The sequence below is a fragment of the Saprolegnia diclina genome (assembly GCF_000281045.1).
Source record: "Saprolegnia diclina VS20 unplaced genomic scaffold supercont1.29, whole genome shotgun sequence".
Lineage (NCBI taxonomy): Eukaryota > Oomycota > Saprolegniomycetes > Saprolegniales > Saprolegniaceae > Saprolegnia > Saprolegnia diclina.
Window position 1 is genome coordinate 580,759 of NW_008246096.1, and position 20,431 is coordinate 601,189.

At 55.9% G+C, this 20,431-nt stretch overlaps 8 protein-coding genes across 9 annotated transcripts; 6 read left to right on the forward strand and 2 right to left on the reverse strand.

Annotated features, from left to right (window-relative positions):
• Window positions 1-16: 16 nt before the first annotated feature.
• Window positions 17-3,472, forward strand: SDRG_09286 (hypothetical protein; the record flags this gene model as incomplete). The annotated part of the gene is made up of 21 exons (XM_008615208.1): window positions 17-62; window positions 113-201; window positions 245-350; window positions 399-463; window positions 514-583; window positions 634-665; window positions 713-765; window positions 816-898; window positions 949-1,060; window positions 1,124-1,178; window positions 1,230-1,405; window positions 1,450-1,562; window positions 1,614-1,808; window positions 1,851-2,010; window positions 2,058-2,131; window positions 2,171-2,590; window positions 2,637-2,716; window positions 2,762-2,999; window positions 3,047-3,121; window positions 3,174-3,290; window positions 3,335-3,472. Exons 3-21 carry the CDS (start codon window positions 309-311, stop codon window positions 3,470-3,472), a joined length of 2,298 nt encoding a protein of 765 aa, XP_008613430.1. The 5' UTR covers window positions 17-62; window positions 113-201; window positions 245-308.
• Window positions 3,473-4,080: 608 nt separating this feature from the next.
• SDRG_09287 (hypothetical protein) lies at window positions 4,081-4,730 on the reverse strand. Its single transcript, XM_008615209.1, has one exon. The coding sequence runs from the start codon at window positions 4,655-4,657 to the stop codon at window positions 4,196-4,198; it is 462 nt and encodes a 153-aa protein (XP_008613431.1). The 5' UTR covers window positions 4,658-4,730; the 3' UTR covers window positions 4,081-4,195.
• Window positions 4,731-5,731: 1,001 nt separating this feature from the next.
• Window positions 5,732-6,765, reverse strand: SDRG_09288 (phosphoserine phosphatase SerB). The gene is made up of 3 exons (XM_008615210.1): window positions 6,672-6,765; window positions 6,117-6,616; window positions 5,732-6,071 (listed from the first exon to the last, which is right to left on the reverse strand). The coding sequence occupies exons 1-3, from the start codon at window positions 6,714-6,716 to the stop codon at window positions 5,879-5,881; spliced, it is 738 nt and encodes a 245-aa protein (XP_008613432.1). The 5' UTR covers window positions 6,717-6,765; the 3' UTR covers window positions 5,732-5,878.
• Window positions 6,766-7,183: 418 nt separating this feature from the next.
• On the forward strand, window positions 7,184-10,629 carry SDRG_09289 (hypothetical protein). Its single transcript, XM_008615211.1, has 14 exons — window positions 7,184-7,253; window positions 7,305-7,649; window positions 7,700-7,912; window positions 7,964-8,078; window positions 8,131-8,286; window positions 8,339-8,579; window positions 8,626-8,702; window positions 8,748-8,826; window positions 8,879-9,014; window positions 9,064-9,373; window positions 9,420-9,758; window positions 9,803-9,854; window positions 9,905-10,238; window positions 10,290-10,629. The coding sequence occupies exons 1-14, from the start codon at window positions 7,206-7,208 to the stop codon at window positions 10,488-10,490; spliced, it is 2,646 nt and encodes an 881-aa protein (XP_008613433.1). The 5' UTR covers window positions 7,184-7,205; the 3' UTR covers window positions 10,491-10,629.
• A 638-nt stretch (window positions 10,630-11,267) lies between these two features.
• On the forward strand, window positions 11,268-12,422 carry SDRG_09290 (hypothetical protein). The gene is made up of 2 exons (XM_008615212.1): window positions 11,268-11,735; window positions 11,793-12,422. Exons 1-2 carry the CDS (start codon window positions 11,313-11,315, stop codon window positions 12,225-12,227), a joined length of 858 nt encoding a protein of 285 aa, XP_008613434.1. The 5' UTR covers window positions 11,268-11,312; the 3' UTR covers window positions 12,228-12,422.
• Window positions 12,423-15,634: 3,212 nt separating this feature from the next.
• Window positions 15,635-16,750, forward strand: SDRG_09291. 2 transcript variants are annotated; one of them, XM_008615213.1, is made up of 3 exons: window positions 15,635-16,042; window positions 16,094-16,592; window positions 16,662-16,750. In XM_008615213.1, the coding sequence occupies exons 1-2, from the start codon at window positions 15,686-15,688 to the stop codon at window positions 16,499-16,501; spliced, it is 765 nt and encodes a 254-aa protein (XP_008613435.1). In that variant the 5' UTR covers window positions 15,635-15,685; the 3' UTR covers window positions 16,502-16,592; window positions 16,662-16,750. The 2 variants fall into 2 exon arrangements, with proteins under 2 accessions (XP_008613435.1, XP_008613436.1); XM_008615214.1 differs by having other exon boundaries at window positions 15,641-16,042; window positions 16,094-16,610; window positions 16,662-16,686.
• Window positions 16,751-17,221: 471 nt separating this feature from the next.
• On the forward strand, window positions 17,222-18,464 carry SDRG_09292 (hypothetical protein). Its single transcript, XM_008615215.1, has 2 exons — window positions 17,222-17,785; window positions 17,831-18,464. The coding sequence occupies exons 1-2, from the start codon at window positions 17,420-17,422 to the stop codon at window positions 18,278-18,280; spliced, it is 816 nt and encodes a 271-aa protein (XP_008613437.1). The 5' UTR covers window positions 17,222-17,419; the 3' UTR covers window positions 18,281-18,464.
• Window positions 18,465-19,461: 997 nt separating this feature from the next.
• SDRG_09293 (hypothetical protein) lies at window positions 19,462-20,399 on the forward strand. Its single transcript, XM_008615216.1, has 2 exons — window positions 19,462-19,795; window positions 19,847-20,399. The coding sequence occupies exons 1-2, from the start codon at window positions 19,499-19,501 to the stop codon at window positions 20,279-20,281; spliced, it is 732 nt and encodes a 243-aa protein (XP_008613438.1). The 5' UTR covers window positions 19,462-19,498; the 3' UTR covers window positions 20,282-20,399.
• The last annotated feature ends 32 nt before the right edge of the window (window positions 20,400-20,431 follow it).

Below are 20,431 nucleotides of genomic sequence, written 5' to 3' on the forward strand. Positions count from 1 at the left end.
GGTGACCACCGCGGTCCTAGATTTTCTGGACCCAAACAAACCAAGAAGAAGTGTTCGAGTCGGTGCGTCCTTTGCTCATGTAGATACAAATCTTGATCGCTCGACGATTTAGACGAGCAAACCGCTCGTCGAGTTTGCTCTCAAGGGCATCAACAGTTGCTGCTTTGCGTACGGTCAAACGGGCTCGGGCAAGACGTTTAGGTAGCGCACCGACAGACACAAGAGGTCACGTTGACGTCTCTAGCATCTTTGGCGAGACGGGCGAAAAGGACGGCATCATCCCGCGCTGCACCGACTATCTGTTTGACATGATTGAGCGCAACCAGCAAACCGACCGCACCAACAAGCCCGTACATTCCGCCCTATCGTTTCGTGTCCGAGGGAATCGTGACATGTAGGAAATCACGCTGGTTGTGAGCTTTCTCGAAATTTACTGTGATCGGCTGCGCGACTTGGGCCGCGAGTATGCTTTTTTCGTCGTGAAGGACAAATGAGAGAGCACCGTGGTGTTAGGTATGCTCAGAAAACGGGTCGCACCGTATCGTACCAGCAAAGCAGTAGCGCGGATTGGTACTTGCGCCAGGTACTACAATGACAGGTCGACTGTATACATGACGACGTACATGGACGTAGAAGGCGATGAAGCGCACCGACAGCAGTGCGAGGTGCGACCTCGTATCGCGCTGCGGTATTGACAGCAATGAGAACGTAGTGTCTTCTCCAATCACTCTTCCAAAGACGAGACCCGCGTTGACTATGAAAAAGGTACGGACGATGGCGTCGAGGCCGTGTCGCTGACGCAAAACTCAAACTAGAAAACCTCGAGATTCACGAAGACGCCCAAGGCCAAGTGTTTGTCAAAGATCTCTCGATGATTGAAGTCACGCGCCGTGAAGAAGTTGCTCAATTGAGATTTGAATGACAAAGACTGAACGACAAAAACCGTAGGTGAATGTGATGGTGCAAATGGGCCTCAAGCTGCGCTCAACGCATGAAACAAAGATGAACGCCGTCTCTTCGCGATCACACACGGTGTTTTCCATTCACGTTTTCCAACACGGTGCGACAGAATATAGGCTGCTGTCTATGCCATTTATTTGGTTGCAATAACTGAATTGCCTAGATTTGGCGACAAATGAAGTCATTTCGGGCACACTCAACATGGTCGACTTGGCCGGGTACGCGACTTTCAACTAAAGTTTGCGTCCAGATAGCAAATGCTGGTGTAGATCGGAGCGCCTCAAGAAGAGCGAGTCGGACGGACAACGGCTCAAGGAGGCACTGCACATCAACTCGTCGCTCAGTGCAGTCGGCAAAGTTGTCATGTCGCTCGACCCCGAAAGCCGCTTCAACTACATTCCATACCGCGATTCGAAACTCACGCGGCTTCTCCAAAACAGCATCGGTGCGAACGCATGAACCATTGCATATTTATGAAATCATTCTTAGGTGGCAACTCGTTTACGATTCTCATTGCGACCATCCACCCAATGAAAGAGCACTACGAAGAGTGCTTGAGCACCATGCAATTCGCCAACCGGTGTCGGACCGTCCAAAACCAGGTAGCTCCACATGACAAAAGCGCGCCATCACGCATTTCATCAATTATGTAGCCCCGTGTCAACTACATCAACCAAAACGTCGTCGATAAAGATCGGCGAATACGCAAACTCCAGGACGAAATTGCGCTCTTGAAGCGAAAGCTCGAGTGTTTGCGTGCCGAGCAAAACGCGCGCATGGGCACGATTCTGCGCGAGCTTGGCTACGACGTGAGCGGCTTCACAGAAGAAGGCAACGTGCGCCTTGCTGTACGCTGCATTTGGAACGCGGCGGCATGAACGGCCACGTAGGATGGTACAGTGGTCATTGCGACAGAAGAGACGATTCTCGACATGCACGGCAACCCCATCACGCTCTCCAAGACCGAGGACGCGCTGGGACACTCGCCCTCCAAGCGGAAAAAATCGCTCTCGGACCACGGTCGCAACCAAGAGCTTCGGCGCACGATCGGTCTCGACGCCTGCGTTGCATTGTTTCTCATCAAATTGATGTCATAGAGTTTTTGAGGAAAGAACGCGACTACATGCGTCAAAAAGCCGAGGATGTCAAGAACGCCGTCCTTCTGGCGCAGGTCATCTCCCTAGAGTCGTGCCAAACTCACGTCGTGTAGGCCGAGCTGAAGAAGGAGAAGGACGATATGCTTCGGCAGCTGCAGCAGCAAAAGCGCGAAGTGCTGCGTCTCGAGAGCGAGCTCGTGCTCAAGGACGAAGCGCTTGTCCGGATCGAGGCCCAAGGCGCGTCCAAGCACAAGGAGGACATTCAGCATATTCTCGAACACAGCCAAGCGCTGCAGCGAACGTCGCAGCGACCGAGCGTGATGCTTCGCGCGAAATCGGATGGCCCCACACTGCCACTCGCCGTGTCTTCTGACTTTGCCCAGCGCGCGCTACAGCTGGAAAAGTCCAAGGAGGACGACATTGCACTTTTAAAGGAGCAGTACGAGTGTCTTTTGGCAAGGAAAAAGCAAGAGCTCCTTGACTTGACCAAGCAGTGGACACAGCACCAAGCCACGGACCGAGAGACGATCGAAGTATCTCGTTGCTGTAAGTTTGTGATGACGAGATGACGCTCGCTAGACACTCAAAGACGAAATGGCCCAGCTCTACGTTTATACAACGCGTCTCTTCCAGGCAAGCCAATCGCACTTGCAGCGCAAGTACGTCATGTTCAAGAATAAGAACTATCCTCAGTGCCAAGATAGAAGCCACGATGTCTCTTGGCCCAAGCCACTCCTGACCAACACGACCAAGTTGCGCCACTTTCGAGCGCTCCTCGGGTCCGACCCGCTCGTTCAAGCCCGTGTGCAGCACGCCAAGGAGCACAAAGTGATGTCGGCACGTGTCGCAGCCACGGCACGTCCTGTCTCGGCGCCCGCGCGCCGGCCGATGAGTGCGGGGTACGCGTCGGCGTTCCGGGGTCGGATTTTGCAGCAGCCTCCCGTAACCTTGCTTGAACCATGGTTGATGATCGCTCATTTTTGGCGCAGGTTGCGACGACCTCGGCAGAGTGTGACGGCATCATCAACGAAGACGACGACAGCGACTCGGAGCTCAGCATGCTCGTACGTGTTGTCGCTGTACTTCACAGAGGCGATTACATGGAGGCTCGTGTAGCCGATTGAAACGTTGCGCCAGCTGTTGCGGGATGAGCGAGCCAAGCAACAAAAGCCGCGGCAGCCCGAAGTCGACGACGACGTCGTGGACCAGCTGCGCACCAAGCTGCAGCACGAGGTGGCGACGACACGTGTACTACGAAGCGTCATAGTTGGGTGTAGGTTCAAAAGAACCGCGAATTGCGCGCGGCGAATGCAGCTCTGCAGCGACAACAAACCAAAACCACCCAAGAAAAAGTGGCTCCGGCCAAACCCCGCCCACAGTCGGCGACAAAACGACCCATGGGGCGGGAGGAATAAGATCCCACCCCATGCACGGCACCCGACACAGCCACTGGAGTGTAGTACTCGAAGCCGCTCGACGCTGTCTATCATGTCGTCTAGAACCAGTAAAGTCGTAGATTTGACGCCGGCCATGGACGTTATTAGTGCATCTAGATAACACAACGACTGGAATCGTAGATACCGATTTCGGAAAAAAAACGTGCGGACTGGCGTCCCTGTCGCTCCATGCGCCACGTCATTGGAACCTGCGTGGATCATGCACGCACGCGGATGCTAGATATACATCCATGATAAGTGGGATGCTCTGAACAGTAGTAGCTCTAGGATGAGCTATGTAGCAATCGTCTTATCGTAGGTGTGGGATACGCCATCATCATCACATGCATTACAAAAAAAAATGCTCGCGAGCAAGACGACCCACTTGTTTCGTCCGTGCCCTCCATGATGCTTCCGAGTTGGTGTCCGTGTCACACGCTGTCAATGCATGCAGAGCTCGGAGCCACCCACGTGCAGTGCAATGGACGAGACGGTCGCAACGAACGGCAGTTCGTACGTTCATCAACTTTTTCAAAGGCACCTGCTACAGTGCTTCGTTGCAGGCTTCGACTTCGACGACAAGTACTTTCGAAAGTATAGCGCCGCTTTTTATCGCAGTGAATGAGGAGGAGGGAATAAATTTATTTGAACGAACTAGGACAACAGACAAGGAGGACACCACATTGGACACTACGCGCGTGTCTAGTCGCACAAGATGAAGCTCAGACTCGCCTTGTTGGCGGCCTCTGCGGTGGTTCTGCTCGGAGACGATTTCGCCTTGCTGGCTTCGCGCTGCATTTGCAGCCGGCGCGAGTTGTACGCCTTCATTTGCAAAAGGCGCTTGGCCTTGTTCTTCTCGTACCACGCCTTCATCTTTTCCTTCTGCGCGTCGCGGTGGGCGGCATACCATTCCTTCTTGTACTCCTTGGTGTCTTGCTTGGCGCGCTTGGCCCGCGTCGCCTTGACTTGCTTGGGCTTGTCCTCGACGGGCGCCGAGAGCTGCCAGTGGTGGTGGAATTGCTCGCCGTAGAGGTTCGAGTAGTGCGTGTACGTCTCGGCCGGGTATGCAGCCGCGGCATACGGTGTGGCGGCGTAGTGGAGGCTGCCGTAGTACGTTGTCGGCTCGGGCGTCGTCGTCCGGTAGGTCGTCGGGTGCACTGTCATGGTCGTGGTAAATCTGAAAATGAGGAGGCAATTATTGGCTGGAATCCAGCGAAGAACCGAGTTGGGTTTGGTCGCCAATTTGTTGAGTTCGACGGCTGCTGCTGCTGCCTTCATTGATGTGGGTGCGTGTCCGGTGGTGTAACATGTTCAAGATGACTCGTGTAGCCAGGAACCACTGGTGTATCCACTCTGCAGTACGAACTAATCCGCGATGCAAACAGGCGTACAACGTATACACACGATATGGCACCACGACCAGCTGGGTCCGTTCTGAAACGGGCCACCTTCTTTCTCGCTACTGTCTTTAGATACAAGAATATATTATCTTCTTGAGACGCTATTGATACAAAAAGGTCAATTGGAGACAGTAACGAGAATAGTTTTGGCTTGGTTTGTCAACTTGGTCGAAATCAGCTATCACGTTTCAATCAGTCGCGGACCGGACGTTCTGGCAATCCTCGGTCGTTGACGCCCGAATCATCGTAGCGGAACATGGGACTGCTCAAGACACTAGAAGGTGTGCAATGGAAGGTGCTATCCAGTCGGCATCGAACTCTCTTTTATGTTGACTTGGTGGAATCTCGGATATGCGTCGAGTTACACCCATTGTATCCTATCATGCACATGTCAGCCCTGCGTTGGACATGCCGGCCTCCTGCAGCGGTGCGCGACGTGCGATTGGCGGCAGCAGCCATGAGTCCAGTAGCGTTCTGCCACTTTGTTTACCGACACAGATGCCCGCGCGTGAGACCACCCATCCATCGTTGTCGTTTGCAAACCTACGGGAGAGACCGCGCGCACCTGCTGTTGCCGCAGGCGCTTCCTCGACGCCGCCTGCCTTCGCTCTAGCAGCCACGAATCAAACTCGTGTCGACTTGGATGTGTGACGACGACCACCGCTTGAGATAGCAACCAAAGTGGTCAGCAGTCCCATTGTTCCGAGTCGCCAGTACTCGGAATCATGCAGGGGTGGGTGCATGCAAAAACCGCGTCGCAGGCACGAAGAAAGGAAGCTGTCAACTGCCCTCCTTGCAGCCATGATACGCGGCCGCGCGTGCCAGCCGCTCGTGACACGCAACAAGAGGTGGATCGTCATATGCGCCTCGATCTGCAAGTGAGTCATCTTCTATGCTAGACGCTTAGCTAAACAAAGAAGCTACGTTCTTTTGCGTGGTCTCCTCTACGATGGCACTATCTAGGTAACGCGTAAGCGTGTTTCCACTAGTCGCTGGGAGCCAGGCCTTCGATGAGTTCTTCAAAGTCCCGCAGAAACCAGTCGGCGCGCTCTTGCACCACTTGGCGGGCAACGACACCCCCATAGCCAACAAAGAGATCAGCGGGTGGCTTGGCTTGCATGTCAGTGGCACCGTCACCCACCATCACGACCGTCTTGTAGCCGCGCTCGCGCTTGAGCCTACAGAGGCGTCAGAAGTCGTAGGTTGCATAGGAGGCTTTGTACAGCTCGATGACTCGGGGCTTGCCACCGTCGCGGCTCGTGAGCTCGTTTGCATCAAAGCCCTTGTAGCTGCCATCGGCATGGAAGTGAATCGTGTTGGCGTAAATGCGGCTGGGCGGAATCCCGAGATGGGCGGCGACGGGCTCGATCATGAGCCGAAACCCGCCAGAGACGAGGTAGACGTCGATGCTGCGCGCTTGAAGCTCCTGAATCAATCGCTGGATGCCCTTGGTGAGGTACTTCGTGGGCGGATGGGCAGCCAAGCACGCATCGATCGCGGCCTTGGAGGGCTGGATAATGTTGAGCCGCGCCGCAAGGGCGTCCTCAAACTTGACGCCGCCGTTCATGGCCTTGGAGGTCCAAGCAGATACAGCGTCACCCTGGCCGCAGTGCGCAGCCAGCACGTCGATGCCCTCGTCCTGGATCACGGTACTGTCGACGTCAAAGCACACGGCCTCGGCGCGACGCCAGATCTCGAGGTTTGCCGGCGAGCTAAACGAGCGCTACCAATAAGATATAAGATCTCACATGAACGCATGTTGCCTCCACTCGACGTACGCAGGCGATGGGCGCAAGGCGAAGACCACGGCGAAGCGCAAGCATGATGGCCCAGTGATTCTGTGTGCTCGAGCCGATTGCGCAACAAGATGTGCTCCAAATACAAAAACAACACTATTATCATTTTTTTAGATTATAGTGTAGGGTATCACAGATACTCGGTAAATAGTATGCTCTAGCAGTGGCCGCTGCGATAGGGTGTCTACGACTGCAGCGATGGACGTAGGAAGTTGATGCGCTCGGATGCTACGTTTTTCGACTTGCTAACTACCATTGGAGCGCACGTAATCCCTGTGTACACTCTTCAGTGGTACCGGCTACGCGTCCAATGCCAACCCAACATCTCTCTCCGAGAAACATACACTATTCAAGAATGCTGTGGTTTCGCGACTCGGTCACTTGTGATTGGTTCGCTGGTTGAAAAGGCCACCCGTGGGACATGATTTTGACCAATGAGGCGGGCGCCCGAGGTGCATCCGTGGGATCCACGCTCGCCGACCTCACTTCGTAATTTTGCCACGGACCAGCTGAGCCATGCCCCACGAGTTTGCCCGCCTCCCGACCATCGTCCGGCCCACCAAGGTACGCCTCATGCAGCGCCGCATGGAAGGTTGACGCCCTGTATGTGCGTAGTACACGCTTGCGTACGACGTCGTGGACCTCGACCGCTACCGCTTCGAAGGTCGCGAGACCATCGATGTCGAGGTGAACGAGGCGACTAACACGATCACGTCCCATGCAATTGAGCTCTGGGTGCACTCGGTCAAGGTGCGTCAAGGCGACAAGACCATTGCTTGCGACGAGGTCCGCTTCATCGAGGAAGACCAAACCGTGACCTTTGTCTTGGCCGAGACCTTGGCGCCCGGGCCTGCCCAGATCGAGCTCGGCTTCCATGGCATTCTCAACGATGAACTCCGTGGTTTCTACCGCGCAGGCTACGAGCAAAACGGCGAGAAGCGCATCATGGCGACGTCCCAGGTACGCACATGATGCTGTCGTACGTACCCTCATGCATCTCTTCCTCGTAGTTTCAAGCCTGCGACGCACGCCGAGCGTTTGTGTGCTGGGACGAGCCCGCGATCAAGGCGTCGTTCGAGATCTCGATGGCGACGCCTGTGCACCTCACGGCCATCTCCAACATGCACGTGCTCTCGACCGCGATCCGCCCGTCCCCGTACATCCACAACGCGACGGAGAAGGTGTGGCAGTTTGCCGAGACGCCCATCATGTCGACATACTTGGTACGTGCATTCGAATATACGTCGATTACCACCAACGGTTGTCGATCGTAGGTTGCGCTCGTTGTCGGCGAGTTTGACAGTCTCTCGGCCTACTCGCGCGAAGGCGTCCTTGTCAACGTGTACACGCCCGTGGGGAAGAGCAACCAAGGCGAATTTGCTCTCTCGGGTACGCTTCATGACCTCTTGTAATGTGGTCTCTTATTCTTATCCTGATATAGTCGCGACCGAGTCGCTTTCGTTCTTCACGAAGACTTTTGGCCTCGAGTACCCTCTCAAGAAGCTCGACATGCTTGCGATCCCCGACTTTGCAGCTGGCGCCATGGAGAACTGGGGCTGCGTCACGTATCGCGAAGAGGCGCTTTTGATTGAACCCAGTACGCGCGCACGTACACCAAAGGACGTGATTGATGAATATTCTTGCTGTAGGCCAGAGCAGCCAAGACAGCAAGTCGCGGGTCGCACTCACGGTCGCGCATGAGCTCGCGCACCAGTGGTTCGGGAACCTCGTGACGATGGAGTGGTGGACTGGCCTTTGGCTGAACGAAGGCTTTGCGCACTTTATGGAGTACGAGGCCGTGAACGCGATCTTCCCCGAGTGGAAGATGTGGGAAAACTTCATCCAGGAAGTCACGCTCGGCGCAGCGTTCCGCGAAGACGCCTTGCTGAGGTAGACTCATGTGCTTCGATACATGACACACTCAGCGTCTTCTTAGCTCGCACATGATCGAGGTCGAAGTCAACCACCCGGACGAAGCCGACGAAATTTTCGACGCGATTTCGTATTGCAAGGGTACGCATTGCTGGCAACCACTTTTCTCATGCCCACTCTGCGCAGGCGCGAGCATCATTCGCATGCTCTGCGAGTATCTCGGTCAAGATGTCTTTTACAAGGGCATCCAGGCCTACTTGAAGCAGTAGGCTCGTCTGACAGGACCGATCGGATGGTATACTTTGGACGGTGATTAGGTTTAGCTACCAGAACGCAGTGACGTTTGACCTCTGGCACGCGCTCGAAGAAGCTTCGGGGCTTCCGCTCGCGACGATGATGAACACGTGGACCAAGCAGACCGGGTACCCCGTCGTGACGCTCACGTGTGGCGAGGTAGGTGTCGCTTTCGTCTCGTTCCAGTATAAATGGTGCCCGATGATAGGAGCTCACCGTGAAGCAAACGCGCTTCTTCTCCAACCCGTCGACGCAGGACGACGGCGACAGCCGCTGGGACATTCCGCTGACGGTTGTCTACGACGAAGCCGAGAGTGCCACCGTCCACCGTGTTGGTATTTGGTCGGCGGGCGATGCGCCGCGCGACGAGGCCGGTGAAATTGCCGCGGCCAGCGACCTCTTGGCCAACGACGAGCTAAAGCGTGCGTCGTGGGTCAAGCTGAACGCGCATTCCCAGGGCTTCTACGTCGACAACTACTGTTCCGAGGGGTGGCGCCGCCTCCAGGCGCCGTGCCAGCGTATGCCAAGAGTTCCAATTCCTTTTGTGGTTGACACGCATCGTAGAGCTCGTGCTCGGTGATGTCGAGCGCATGTGCTTGCTCAACAACGTGTTTACGCTCACGCGAGCCGGCCGTGTCGCTCTCAGCGATGCGATGGCATTTGCCCGCGCGTTCGCGGCCGACCCGAGCTACCTCGCATGGAAGACGCTCTCGGGCCACCTCGGCTTTTACGCCAAGCTCTTTGCGGACGAAGCATTCTTTCCGGCTCTCCAAAGCTACATTGCTGGTCTCTTTCAGCAGCCGATGGGCCATTTGACATGGACGTCGCTGCCGTCGGACGACGACAACTCGGCGTACTTCCGCAAGGCCGTCATCTCGATGCTCGGCCTCGCGCGCGACCATGGTACGTGCTTGTACTCGTGTGTACGGTCACTGACGTTCTATTAGCGGTGGTAACTGCTGCGGAGCAGCACTTCCAGACGTTTGTCGCGACGCCAACGTAAGGGTCCAAGGATGCGCATACAATGTGCTGATGACATCTGCGTGTAGGGGGTCGCCGTTGGCGTCGGACTTGCGTAGCTGTGTGCTCGACTTGGTGGCCGCCGTGCACGCGTCGCCGGTCGTGTACGACCAGCTTCGCACACTGTACGAGTCGGTGGACCTCGGTGAGTTCAAGCTCGACTGTCTCTGCGCGATGGGCCAAATCCCGTCCAAGCGCCTCGAGACGCTTCAGTGGGCGCTCAGCGGGTCGCATGTGCGCGCGCAGGACATTCAGTACGCGTTCAACAGCATTGCGCGCCAGAGCCAGGCCGGTACGGAGATGGCGTGGGGCTACATCCAAGAGCACTGGGACGAGCTCAACACCAAGTACATCCCGAGCAAGGTATGGTTTTCGTTTGATTTTGCAGCGAATACATTCATCGACGTCATGTAGATTGGGTCGATTGTGTGCTTGACGATCCGCCACTTTCACACGGACGCCAAGGCCGACGAGATCGCAACGTTCTTTGCGACACACAAGCACTCGGCCTTCAAGCGCAAGCTCGACACGACGCTCGAAGAGATCCGCACCAAGGCGGCGACGTACGCGCGCGACGTGGCGGCCATGGGCGACTACCTCGCATCGCTCGCCTAAGCCGATCCTCGATCCATGGAGCGCGCGATGCCGGACGACGACGTTATGCCTCTAGTCCTGCAGGAACGACCGTGAATTCACCAACAAATAACATGGTCTATGCAACACTGAAGACGGATAGTGTCGTGCGATCGAGCAAAACAGCCGATACGGAGAATGCAGGTCGTCACAGATGCTGGCCCTCGTGGTGTGACGTGATTGCGATGCTGACGGGACCAGCCTCGCCACACAGAACGCGATACTGTGACACAACAACCAAGACTTTGGCGAATTGCCCCAGAAGCTGCGGTGAACCACTGGAGGACTGAGTAAAGTAGCCGAGATCAATTGGTGGAACATGCTATTTGAGGCCAGAAAAGTTGTCGCTGTCCAGGCAATTTCGTTCCACGGAACGCGGATCGACTGGACAGCACCCCCATGGCTGCCTTGGCGCTTTCCCAGCACAGTGCAAAGCGACAAGAGAATTTGAAACGGTCGAGGTCGCCCGACGTTCCCAGTGCTTGTATTCGCTCCCGTGCAGGCCTCGAGGCAGAGGTGAAGCCCGCCGACGTCCAGTCTCGGCGAGTGGCTGAACGCACGCGGCTTCGTGCGCGCATGAGGCGCTGTCCATCAAAGCGATGTCACGACGATCGAAGGCTCCATCTTCGGTGCGATGTGATTGGCTCGAAATTATGTTGATGGGATGAGGTTTGTGATGATGGGATGCGAGGGCATTAGGACCCCGTCAACAGTTCGGCTGAGCTCGCGGTCGTGATTGGCCAAAATGCATAAAACGAGGCCAATCACATCATCATTTGGACGGGAAATTGCCTGCCGGCTGTCATGCTTAGTTTTCCAGGTTCTCGAACGACGATGGCCGACCACCGGCGCTTGATGGTGCCCGACAACTCGCGCGCGGTCGTCGAGATCGAGCGCTCCAAGCAGGCGGCGGCGCGCGCCGTCCTCCTCGAGAAGCGCAACATTCGCCGCAACCAAAGCAAGATGAACCAGCGCCGGTACCGCGCCGAGCAGAAGGGCCACCTCTCGTCGCTCGAGACGCAGGTGGGCAGCCTCTCGAACGAGGTCGCGCGCCTCGAGGGCCGCCTCGAGTACCTCCAGCGCGCCGTCTCCAACCTCTACGCCGACGAGATGAACATCGTGTGCCAGTTCTTTGTGCACTTTGCGAATGGGTTGCAGCTCGACGCGGGCCCGCAACACGACTTTTTGCGTACGATCACGGCCGACAACCTCCTGTACCTTGGCCAAGTACGTGTGGTTTTACCACGTTTTATTCCCCGCAGCTTGTTATTTATGCTGCGATAGGCAAGTCGAACCAAGCTCATCGAGCAGCTCGAGGGCTACTCGTGCCAGTTTGCGTCGTTTCAGATGCAGTGCACGCTCATCGAAGGCCTGCCCCACGCCAGCTCGGACAAGCTCCTCAAAGCCCACGCCGAGCTGCAGCTGGGCATCACCCCCAGCACCATCCAAGCTGTCTTCCCGCATGTACATCCGGACCTCGCGTCCAAGCTCACGGGCAAAAGCCTCCGCGTCTCGATGATGTTCGTCTTTTGCTTTGACGTCGACGGCATCGTGTACCGTCTCGACTCGGCGGCCGAGCTCGTCGCTGCGCTGGCGCTGCTTGTCTCGAGCGTTGAAGAGGCGCTTCTCGTCCTCGAGGGCTCGCTGCTCACGGCGCATGGCGAGATTCTCGTGAGACGAGCAGCACCGTCGAGCACAAGTACCCCGAGGGCCCGATGACCGCCCGATGCGCACCAAATCAGATTACGGTGGCGGTACGCGATTTGATTGGCCTTCAGGGTAAGTTTAACGTATTTAACCTCAAGTACGTTTATTATGTAAAACGGAGGTGCGAGAGGTTGCACCAGTCTATGTGCCGCCATTTGTCGTCTCGTTTTTGTCCATTATGTAAGAAAGCAAAACATAATATTCATTTATGAATTGCGTGTTATCGGACATTCGCTTGAACGACGGACTATCCCGACTTTCCAACTGCTTTGGGTTTTGCCCAGGCGCTCGTGTTTTGCTCCTGAGGTTTTTTCATATGCGCCATGTCAAAGTCTTCGACGCTGTCATCGTACTGCTTCCTCGGCTTTCATTGATGACCTCGCCCAGGGTCAACCTATCGGTATCCCGCTTGGCGACGAGACGCTGATCTACCCGCCAAGGACCTGCGTGCTAACGCTACCTCCGCCCGGATGTCTGACTCCGCCTTCGTCCGAGTTTTAGGGCCGCCCACGCTCATGCCACCATGCGTCCTGCACCACGATTGGTCCATTTTGGTTGCTAAACCTTGGTGGCGAGGACAAAATTGACTTGACGCGTCGTTCTGGGCCAGTCGATGGGTAGTCGGCCGACTAATCTCAGAAGCCGCCATGTAGTAAAGAGCAACGAACGCACGCCGTCGGTCGATGTGTGGTGTCAACGCATCCGTCATGCGTCAATCTCGGGGATCGTAAAATATAATACCGGATGGCAACGAAGATTTGGGGGGCATTGTGGTCGTGCGAGATGGTTCGCTGCGGCAATGCTGTTCTTATGCAACATGACCTGCTTGGTGACGTCGGGCATGGAGTAGATGGTGGCCCTGTCTCTCGTCGGCAGTTTCGTTTGCATAATGGGGCGCGAACACCCCTAATGGGGTGCGCGTCTTTGCATGGCAAACATAATGAGCTTGTTCACTAGTATAAGGCAGCGGGCAACTTGACCCCGCCCCGGTCCTCAATGATATCAGGATTCGAAGCTTCCAGCAGAGCACGATTGCTGCCGGCTGGATCCGTCAGCCAAAATGCACCGACATCATGCAAAGAAGTGCCGTTTCCAAGAAGTGGAAGAGGTTTTCCGCGCAAGGCCGAGCGTTCTAGAAGACCAAGATATGGAAGCACGCACACGTTACAAGATCCAGGCGCAGAGCAAGCGGCTCGAGCCATCCGGATGGCATCCGGGGACTACCAATTAGGTGGTGGGCGAAATCCCGCACGCGCATCAGTCTAAAATCGTCGTAACACTGCCTTTGGGCACCCGCATTGGCTGATTTTTGGCCAAATGCAAGACTCGGCGAGTGGGGTCCACCACGGGATGGACCTCTCCGTACGCAGCTCACCCCCAACGACCAAGTGCTGGAGCCAACTCCCCCACGCAGTCAGGCGTAGCGCTACGTATGCGAAGTCTTTGTGTCATAATGAAGATAACGCGGAACACGTTCATATATATATAAATGTAACACCCGCATTGGTCTAAAAGAAATAATTCAGTATCACGATGTTCGAAGCCGTTAGATCGCGATCTTCGCGCAAGCGTTTTGGCGCTTCAGCACACTCGTGCTTGGCGACATGGAGCGCGAGTGAGCTTGCTTTACTGCCGCTCAGAGCCGCTCAGTGAAAGCCGCGACCCAATAGGGCTTGACGGTCAGTCCATCGTTCTTCTTCAGTGGTCAGTGCTTCGATCGATTCCACGGGTAGCTGCCAGCCTTGCCACACGCATCAACGCGAGCTACGGTCTCGCGATCCTCATGAGCAATACGTACACTAGACAGTACATGATGCTCAAGAAGTTCGTCGCGAACTATGAGCTCCTGTAGGGTAGTGATAACTAGAGACTCTACGAGCTGCCATATCGGGTCGCACACAGGGCATTACTATCGAAGAAAGGTAGCAGCATCATTGCGTAAGCACAGATTGCTGGGTTGATGATCTCCGCGAGTAAACGCTCGAGTTCAATACCCAGCTCTCTGGACTCGGCGCCAACTATTCTAATTGGTCAAAAAACCTGCGTGAGCGGGCCAAACTGACCAGTGCGGGTGTTGCGTTCGTGCAGTGCAACACCCGCATTGGCTACAAGGTTTTTACGCTCGTTCATTGGTAGAAATTAGAGTTTATAGGCGCATTCAAAGGGTGCCACACAGGTTTACAAAAACCAGCATGAAAACCATGCACGGCATGTTTAAAGGAGCACCTGCCATGAGCTCTCGCCGCGGCGCGCAGAGTACCGCTTGCACAAGATCGCCACGTCATATCGAACTTCTCCTTTTCTTCTCTTTCTTCGATTTAACAGGCACACGTGGTTATAGTCCCACCATGTAAAGGGTAGTCATCAGCCATCCACCAATTTGTAGTATCAGTCAAAAGCTAACCGCCTCGCCCACCTCTGGCATGGCGGACACCATCACGGTTGTTGCCCCCAAGTAGCTCGGTCTTGATTGAGGAAGTGCGTTTGCATGCGATCAACACAAGTCTCTGTTCCACGGCACTTGGTTCAAATGCGCGAGTCGGCACGCACAGAGGTAGTCAAAGATTGCGTCGCAACTGCGATGCAGGTGGTGCGACAAAGCCCTGGTCCGGCATCGGTTCATTCTGTTGTGTGAATTTTGACGATGAGCTCGGCCACATCAAAACACTTGTTGCGCCAAGCCAGCGCATTCAAGGTACGCCACTTCAGACGGACACTATAATATGTACTGGCTCGCATCTGGGCACTCAGGCAACCCCGTAGTTCCAACCACACAAAAGCTTTTTCAAGAAAGCCGCCTACTGCGAGTATCAGTTGCGGACTGGTGCAGCGAGCGAGATCTGTATTCGATCTGGACTCATATCACGAAGAAGCTCCATCAAGCGCAGACCGCAACTTGGACTGTGACGGGCTGCGAACCGATCGCTATCGTGAACGAAACCAGCCACCATGCACTTCATCATCTCAGCACGCTCTCGGCAGTTCTTTCGTCACGTCGCTGCATCGTTTGTATGGCCAGTAATAAACTGTCTCGTTCTCGTCCCGTTCTCGTCCAGCGGCCTTGGTTTCTCTAGGTTGTATTCGGCTCCTTGCCAGATCAACCCACCGCAGTGTTTAGTAGCTCCCAGTTTAGAGTCATCATGGCCGAGGCCCCTGTCCATGCTAGTACGTTGTCTCACTTCATCGACCCGACACCAGCGACACCAGCAGTGAGCAGTGACGTGCGAAATTCCACTCGTGGTATCGGTACAACATGCGCCACCCGAAGCGCAATGAGAAAACGATGACGAGAACGGCGAACCGCTCGGCTGTATCCGGAGGAGGTGGCGTTTAACGCGAAAAACGCGTTTTATCTGCTTGGCGAGAAAGTGGTAAAATACCCGTGTCTATGCACTGGCAATATGTTCACTTTTTCGAAAGCAAAGCACGGAGACACGGAGGTTACCAGTGTCAATATTGGTGCCGAGTGCATGGATCTCGACCGCGTCTTGTCCGTGACCACGGACGTCGTCGAGCTCAAGCGGCTTCGTAACCAGGTCCACCAGCAGCGCTATCGCCAGAAGAAGAAGCGCTTGGTCGGGCAGCTCGAGCGCCAGGTTGTCGACCTCCGTGCGACCGTCGACCATCTCCACCTGCGATGGCGGCGCTTGCAAGAAGAGAAGAGAGCCTTGTCGGCGCCTGCGCTCACAAGCGACGGCAGCGCCCGCCTCGTGCACACGTACTACACGCTCTTTGAGCACGGCCGCGGGACGGGCGCTGCGGGCCTCGACCAAATCGCGTTCCTGCGCTCCGTGATGGCACCCGACTTGGATTTTATGGACGACAAGGTACCCCACATTAACAGCCTCGTCGGCGCGAATGCATATGCACGTGCGTAGGTAGATGGCCTGGCCAAGCTTGTCCAGCAGTGGGACGTCTACTCGTGGGTCTTTCCTGCGCTGCAGCTCACGGCGCTCCACGTCGAGGCGCCGATTATCACCGACGACCAAGAAATTGTCCATGCGCACGTCACTTTACAGCTGCAACTCTCGCCGACGGCCATCGAGACGATTTACCCGGCCTTGCCGCCGAAGGAGGCCGCGCTCGTGGTTGGGCGCGACCTTCTCGTGCCGATTTCGATGCATTTTTATATCAACGCGGCAACGCGTCAAGTGTGCGCGCTGACGACGCACGCTGACATTGCTGTCGCTGCGTTCAAGCTGCTTGGCGACCTCCGCGCCAGCACAACCGTCCTCGAACGCTCACCGCTGCGCCATAACGCCGAGCTGAACGTCATGCAACTGTAATGCTACGACCGCGTGTATTATTCGACTGCATTTGCGTGCGCTCCACGAGCGAGCAGCGAGATGCTAGCAGCTATAAGGTTGCTTGTAGGAGGTAAGTTGGAGCTCGCATGTATGTAGTAGGTAGTGGGACTCGTTGCGCACCCACCGCCTCCCATTGTAGACGTTATCGAGGGCCTCAAAGTGCCATGATCACGCGATGTTCCACGCCCCATCCAAATCGGATCACCGCCATGATCCGTGGCAGTGAACATGCTGTTGAAGCGCAACCGATGTCCAATGCATATTGCGAAATCCTCCCGCCGTTTAAACGTTTAAACGCGTTTTAGTCCGGCCCCACCCGACCACCTTTTGAAGCCCATCACCAAACGCGCTCGCAAATCCACACCAAGGCAATAACAGGCTGTTTGATTCCGTTGATCTACACCAACATTCATATATAACCCGAAAGCAAAATCTACACACCTATTCATCTGACTGCGGTCTTGCACGAAGAAGCAAGTCGTTTGCTCTGGTGACGATCGTGTGCCCAACCGGACAGTGATATCACGTCGTGCAAGGCAACTTTCCAAGTTCATGTCTCGTACAACGGACCAGTTGCCGAGCCCGATTGCAAATTTGTGGGGATTCAAACACGAAATTCGACGAAACGCCAACCGTTACGAACGTATCCAGAGGCGAATCTCCAGCGGTTTCGTGCAGTTCGCGCCTGTGCGCACGATGTGCTCATTCTTCTACGAGAGACGTCGGCGGCCTTCCTCCTCGACTGGATCCATACATATGTATACAGCATTTGCCTCATTTCTGAGCGCTCGAGGGCTGGTCTCGTACCGACCCGACGACCAGACACCACACGTAATTCACACGGTTTCACACGTCATTGCGTTTACTGCGAAAAACAGAAGCGACTAGTCGGCGGATATGACGGAGCGGACGAGGCGTCGGAGCCAGCCCGTGCGGACGGTCGAGGACGAAGCATGGCAGCGTGTACGGAGCCAGCGCAACCAGCGCCGGTACCGGTCCCGGAAGAAGGTGGCGTTCGAAGAGCTCGAGGGCCATGTGCTTGCGCTGCGTCGCGACGTGTGCAGCCTCGCCGCGCAGTCCCAGTCGTATCAAGCCGCCGTCGCGCGCCCAGCTGTCTCGATGACTGTGGCCACGAACATTGCAGTCGAGTACTTTCGCATGTTTGAGTACGGCCTCCGCGGTGCGATACACCCGTCATACAAGGCGCAGACGGGCTTCCTCACGAGCGTCATGGCACCGGACCTGCATTTCATGGAGGCTTCGGTACGTCGCAAAGTGGCAGTGAACATGTTGAATGAAAGAGCGTAGGACCGAGGCGTGCACAAGCTCTTTGAACAGCTCGACTTGTACTCGACGCTCTTTGTCTCGCTGCACATGAACTGCGACCGTCTCGACGTCCTCGTCGAAGCTGACGACGAAGTCATCGTGCGGGCCCTCGCGGTCCTCGACCTCCGGCTCTCGCGCGCGTCGATCGAAGCTATTTACCCCAATTTAGTTGCGTCCAACGAGCCGCTGGTCCAATCGCTCGTCGGGCGCCTCTTGCACGTGCCTATTTTAACGCACTTTTACGTCAACATGGAGACGCACAGCGTGCATACGCTTTCGACGACGGCTGATATCACGTCAGCAGCAGCCAGCCTCGTGGGCAGCGTCCGCGAGAGTCTCGTGGCCCTTCAGCAGACGCGGCTCCTCGCCAACGCCGAGATCTCAATGCCAGCGCGGCCTCCGTACGACGACATGTTGCGCCAAGGGTCGTAGTAGCGGGCTGTCGACCTACGCACACCACCTATAGTTGACAACACTGCATCGTCAAGCTGTCTTTTACTGCATTAAGGCTTCGTTCGGTTCGCGGCAATTATTTTTTAATCGATTATATACGAAATCGCCATTATTAATGATTGCGTAAATGAGAATTGGGTTTGCAGGTCCATTATCGACCAAATCTTGTTCGGTTCGCCAAGAGCAATTATTCCACGCTCATCAAGGACTCGGTCCTTGGTGAAAGCCAGGTCAAACGACTGGCGGCAGGCGTGCCAGCCATCGATCGTCCAAGTACTGGGTCCACGGGGTGGAGGCAACGCAGTCACGCGTGACCATGGTTGCATTGCACTAGCTCTTGCGCTCGGAGTCATGCCATATCGGTGTGTGCGATCGTCCAGAGACTAGCCCTCGTCGTCGACATATGCGTACTGGAAGCGCTCCCGCCCATCGGCGTGCATCTTGTTGGTCGTGATGTAGAGAGCCATGAGCAACACTTATGTCCTGCGCCAACCTTGCGACCACTAGATACAGTAGACGAAGACCTCACTCCTCCACGCGCGCAATAAGATCGAGATCGCTGCATGGGCCCTGCCCGCTACCTGCGCCCAGCGCATCTCGCTACAAGCCTCGAGTAGCTCGCAGTAGACGTGGTCTCTGTCTGGATGGATGAAGGACATGAGATGGGTTCATGGAGGAGCGCAACGAGTACATGCCGCCATGGCCGCCGCGCTTCGTGACGACCTTGCTTGCATGACGACAAATGAAGAATGAGTCGGACCCCAATTTTTGAATAACGGAGTTATGAGCGCTTATTCCAAAAAATCCTACCGAACGCTATCAATTATCACGATAATCGATCATTCCAAAAATAATCGTGGATGGGGTCAATAATGGCGAAATAAGTCCATTATTCGCCAACCGAACGAAGCCTAAAACATCAGCGTTGTGTGGCGATTTCTCATTTTCGGATCCTGGAGCTTCACATGCAAGCACTCTATGCAACGGAAGAAGCAGGAGGCTCTGGAGCGAGGGCAGCCAAGTCATTATCTACCCTTGGTGCAAGAGCCAAAGTCTAGCAGGAACGGTCGACTTGGCTGTCCCCACGCCGCGCGATTATGGAGGAGGTTCCGAGGATCTCTCGTCAGCCGTGATTCGGTAACGCCGTTGGAAAGAGTGTTTGTCAGTCGCTGAACGGAAAGAGGTGTCCACAGGCACATGCCCGAGAGACGCGAGCGCCATCGCAACACGCAGCGGCGGTACCGCGAGAAGAAGCAGCGATCTCAGCAAGAGCTCATTACTGCTGTCGCGCACTTGACCGACGACAACCGGCGGCTCGAGGCACTGCGGGCACGGCTCCTCCCTGCCCAAGTCAGGTCCTACGACGCCGCGATGAGCACGGCGCGCGAGTTCATTCGCGTCTTTGAGGTTGGCGTGCGGCCGCCGCCGACCCGCTCGGACCAGTTTGCATTTTTCCACAGCGTCACCGCACCCGACTTTGCCTTTATGGACGACGTAGGCTGCATGCGGATGATGATGCGTCGGTGTCACATGTGCTCTATGTAGGCAGACGGCGCGGCCGTCTTCTTTCGGCAGTGGGCAGTCTACGAGCAAACGTTCGCGTCGAGTCGCGTCGTCGCCTTGCACGCCGGCGTCATTCGCCTCGAGACGGACGAGGACGTAATCGTGCGCGCGCCAACCACGATGCACCTGCGCCTCTCGCGGGTCTCGATGACAACGATTTACCCGAGCCTAAGCGACGAAGATGCGACTGTCGAGAGACTCGTCGGCCGCGACTTGGTCGTGCCCATGCTGTGCGTCTTTTACGTGGAGAAGGCCACGTCTCGCATTCAACGCTTCTCGATCGAAGCGGACGTCGCGGCCGCCGCGCTGCAGCTGCTTGAAAACAACGTGGAGGCCGCCGCACGCGTCCTTCAAGACTCGCGACTGCAGACGTCGGCCAAGATTGCTGTCGACCCAATCGATGCGAGCAAGATCTGAGTGCCACTCTTTCATACTAGTACGCACAGGAGCAAGCGACCGAGTGTGTACCCGTCTTTGCACAAGACACTGCAAAGACTGGACACTTGAAGGGTACTTTAAATGCACGCCAGGGTGGACGCAGCTGCTGCAAGGGCCGCGCCGTGCAAA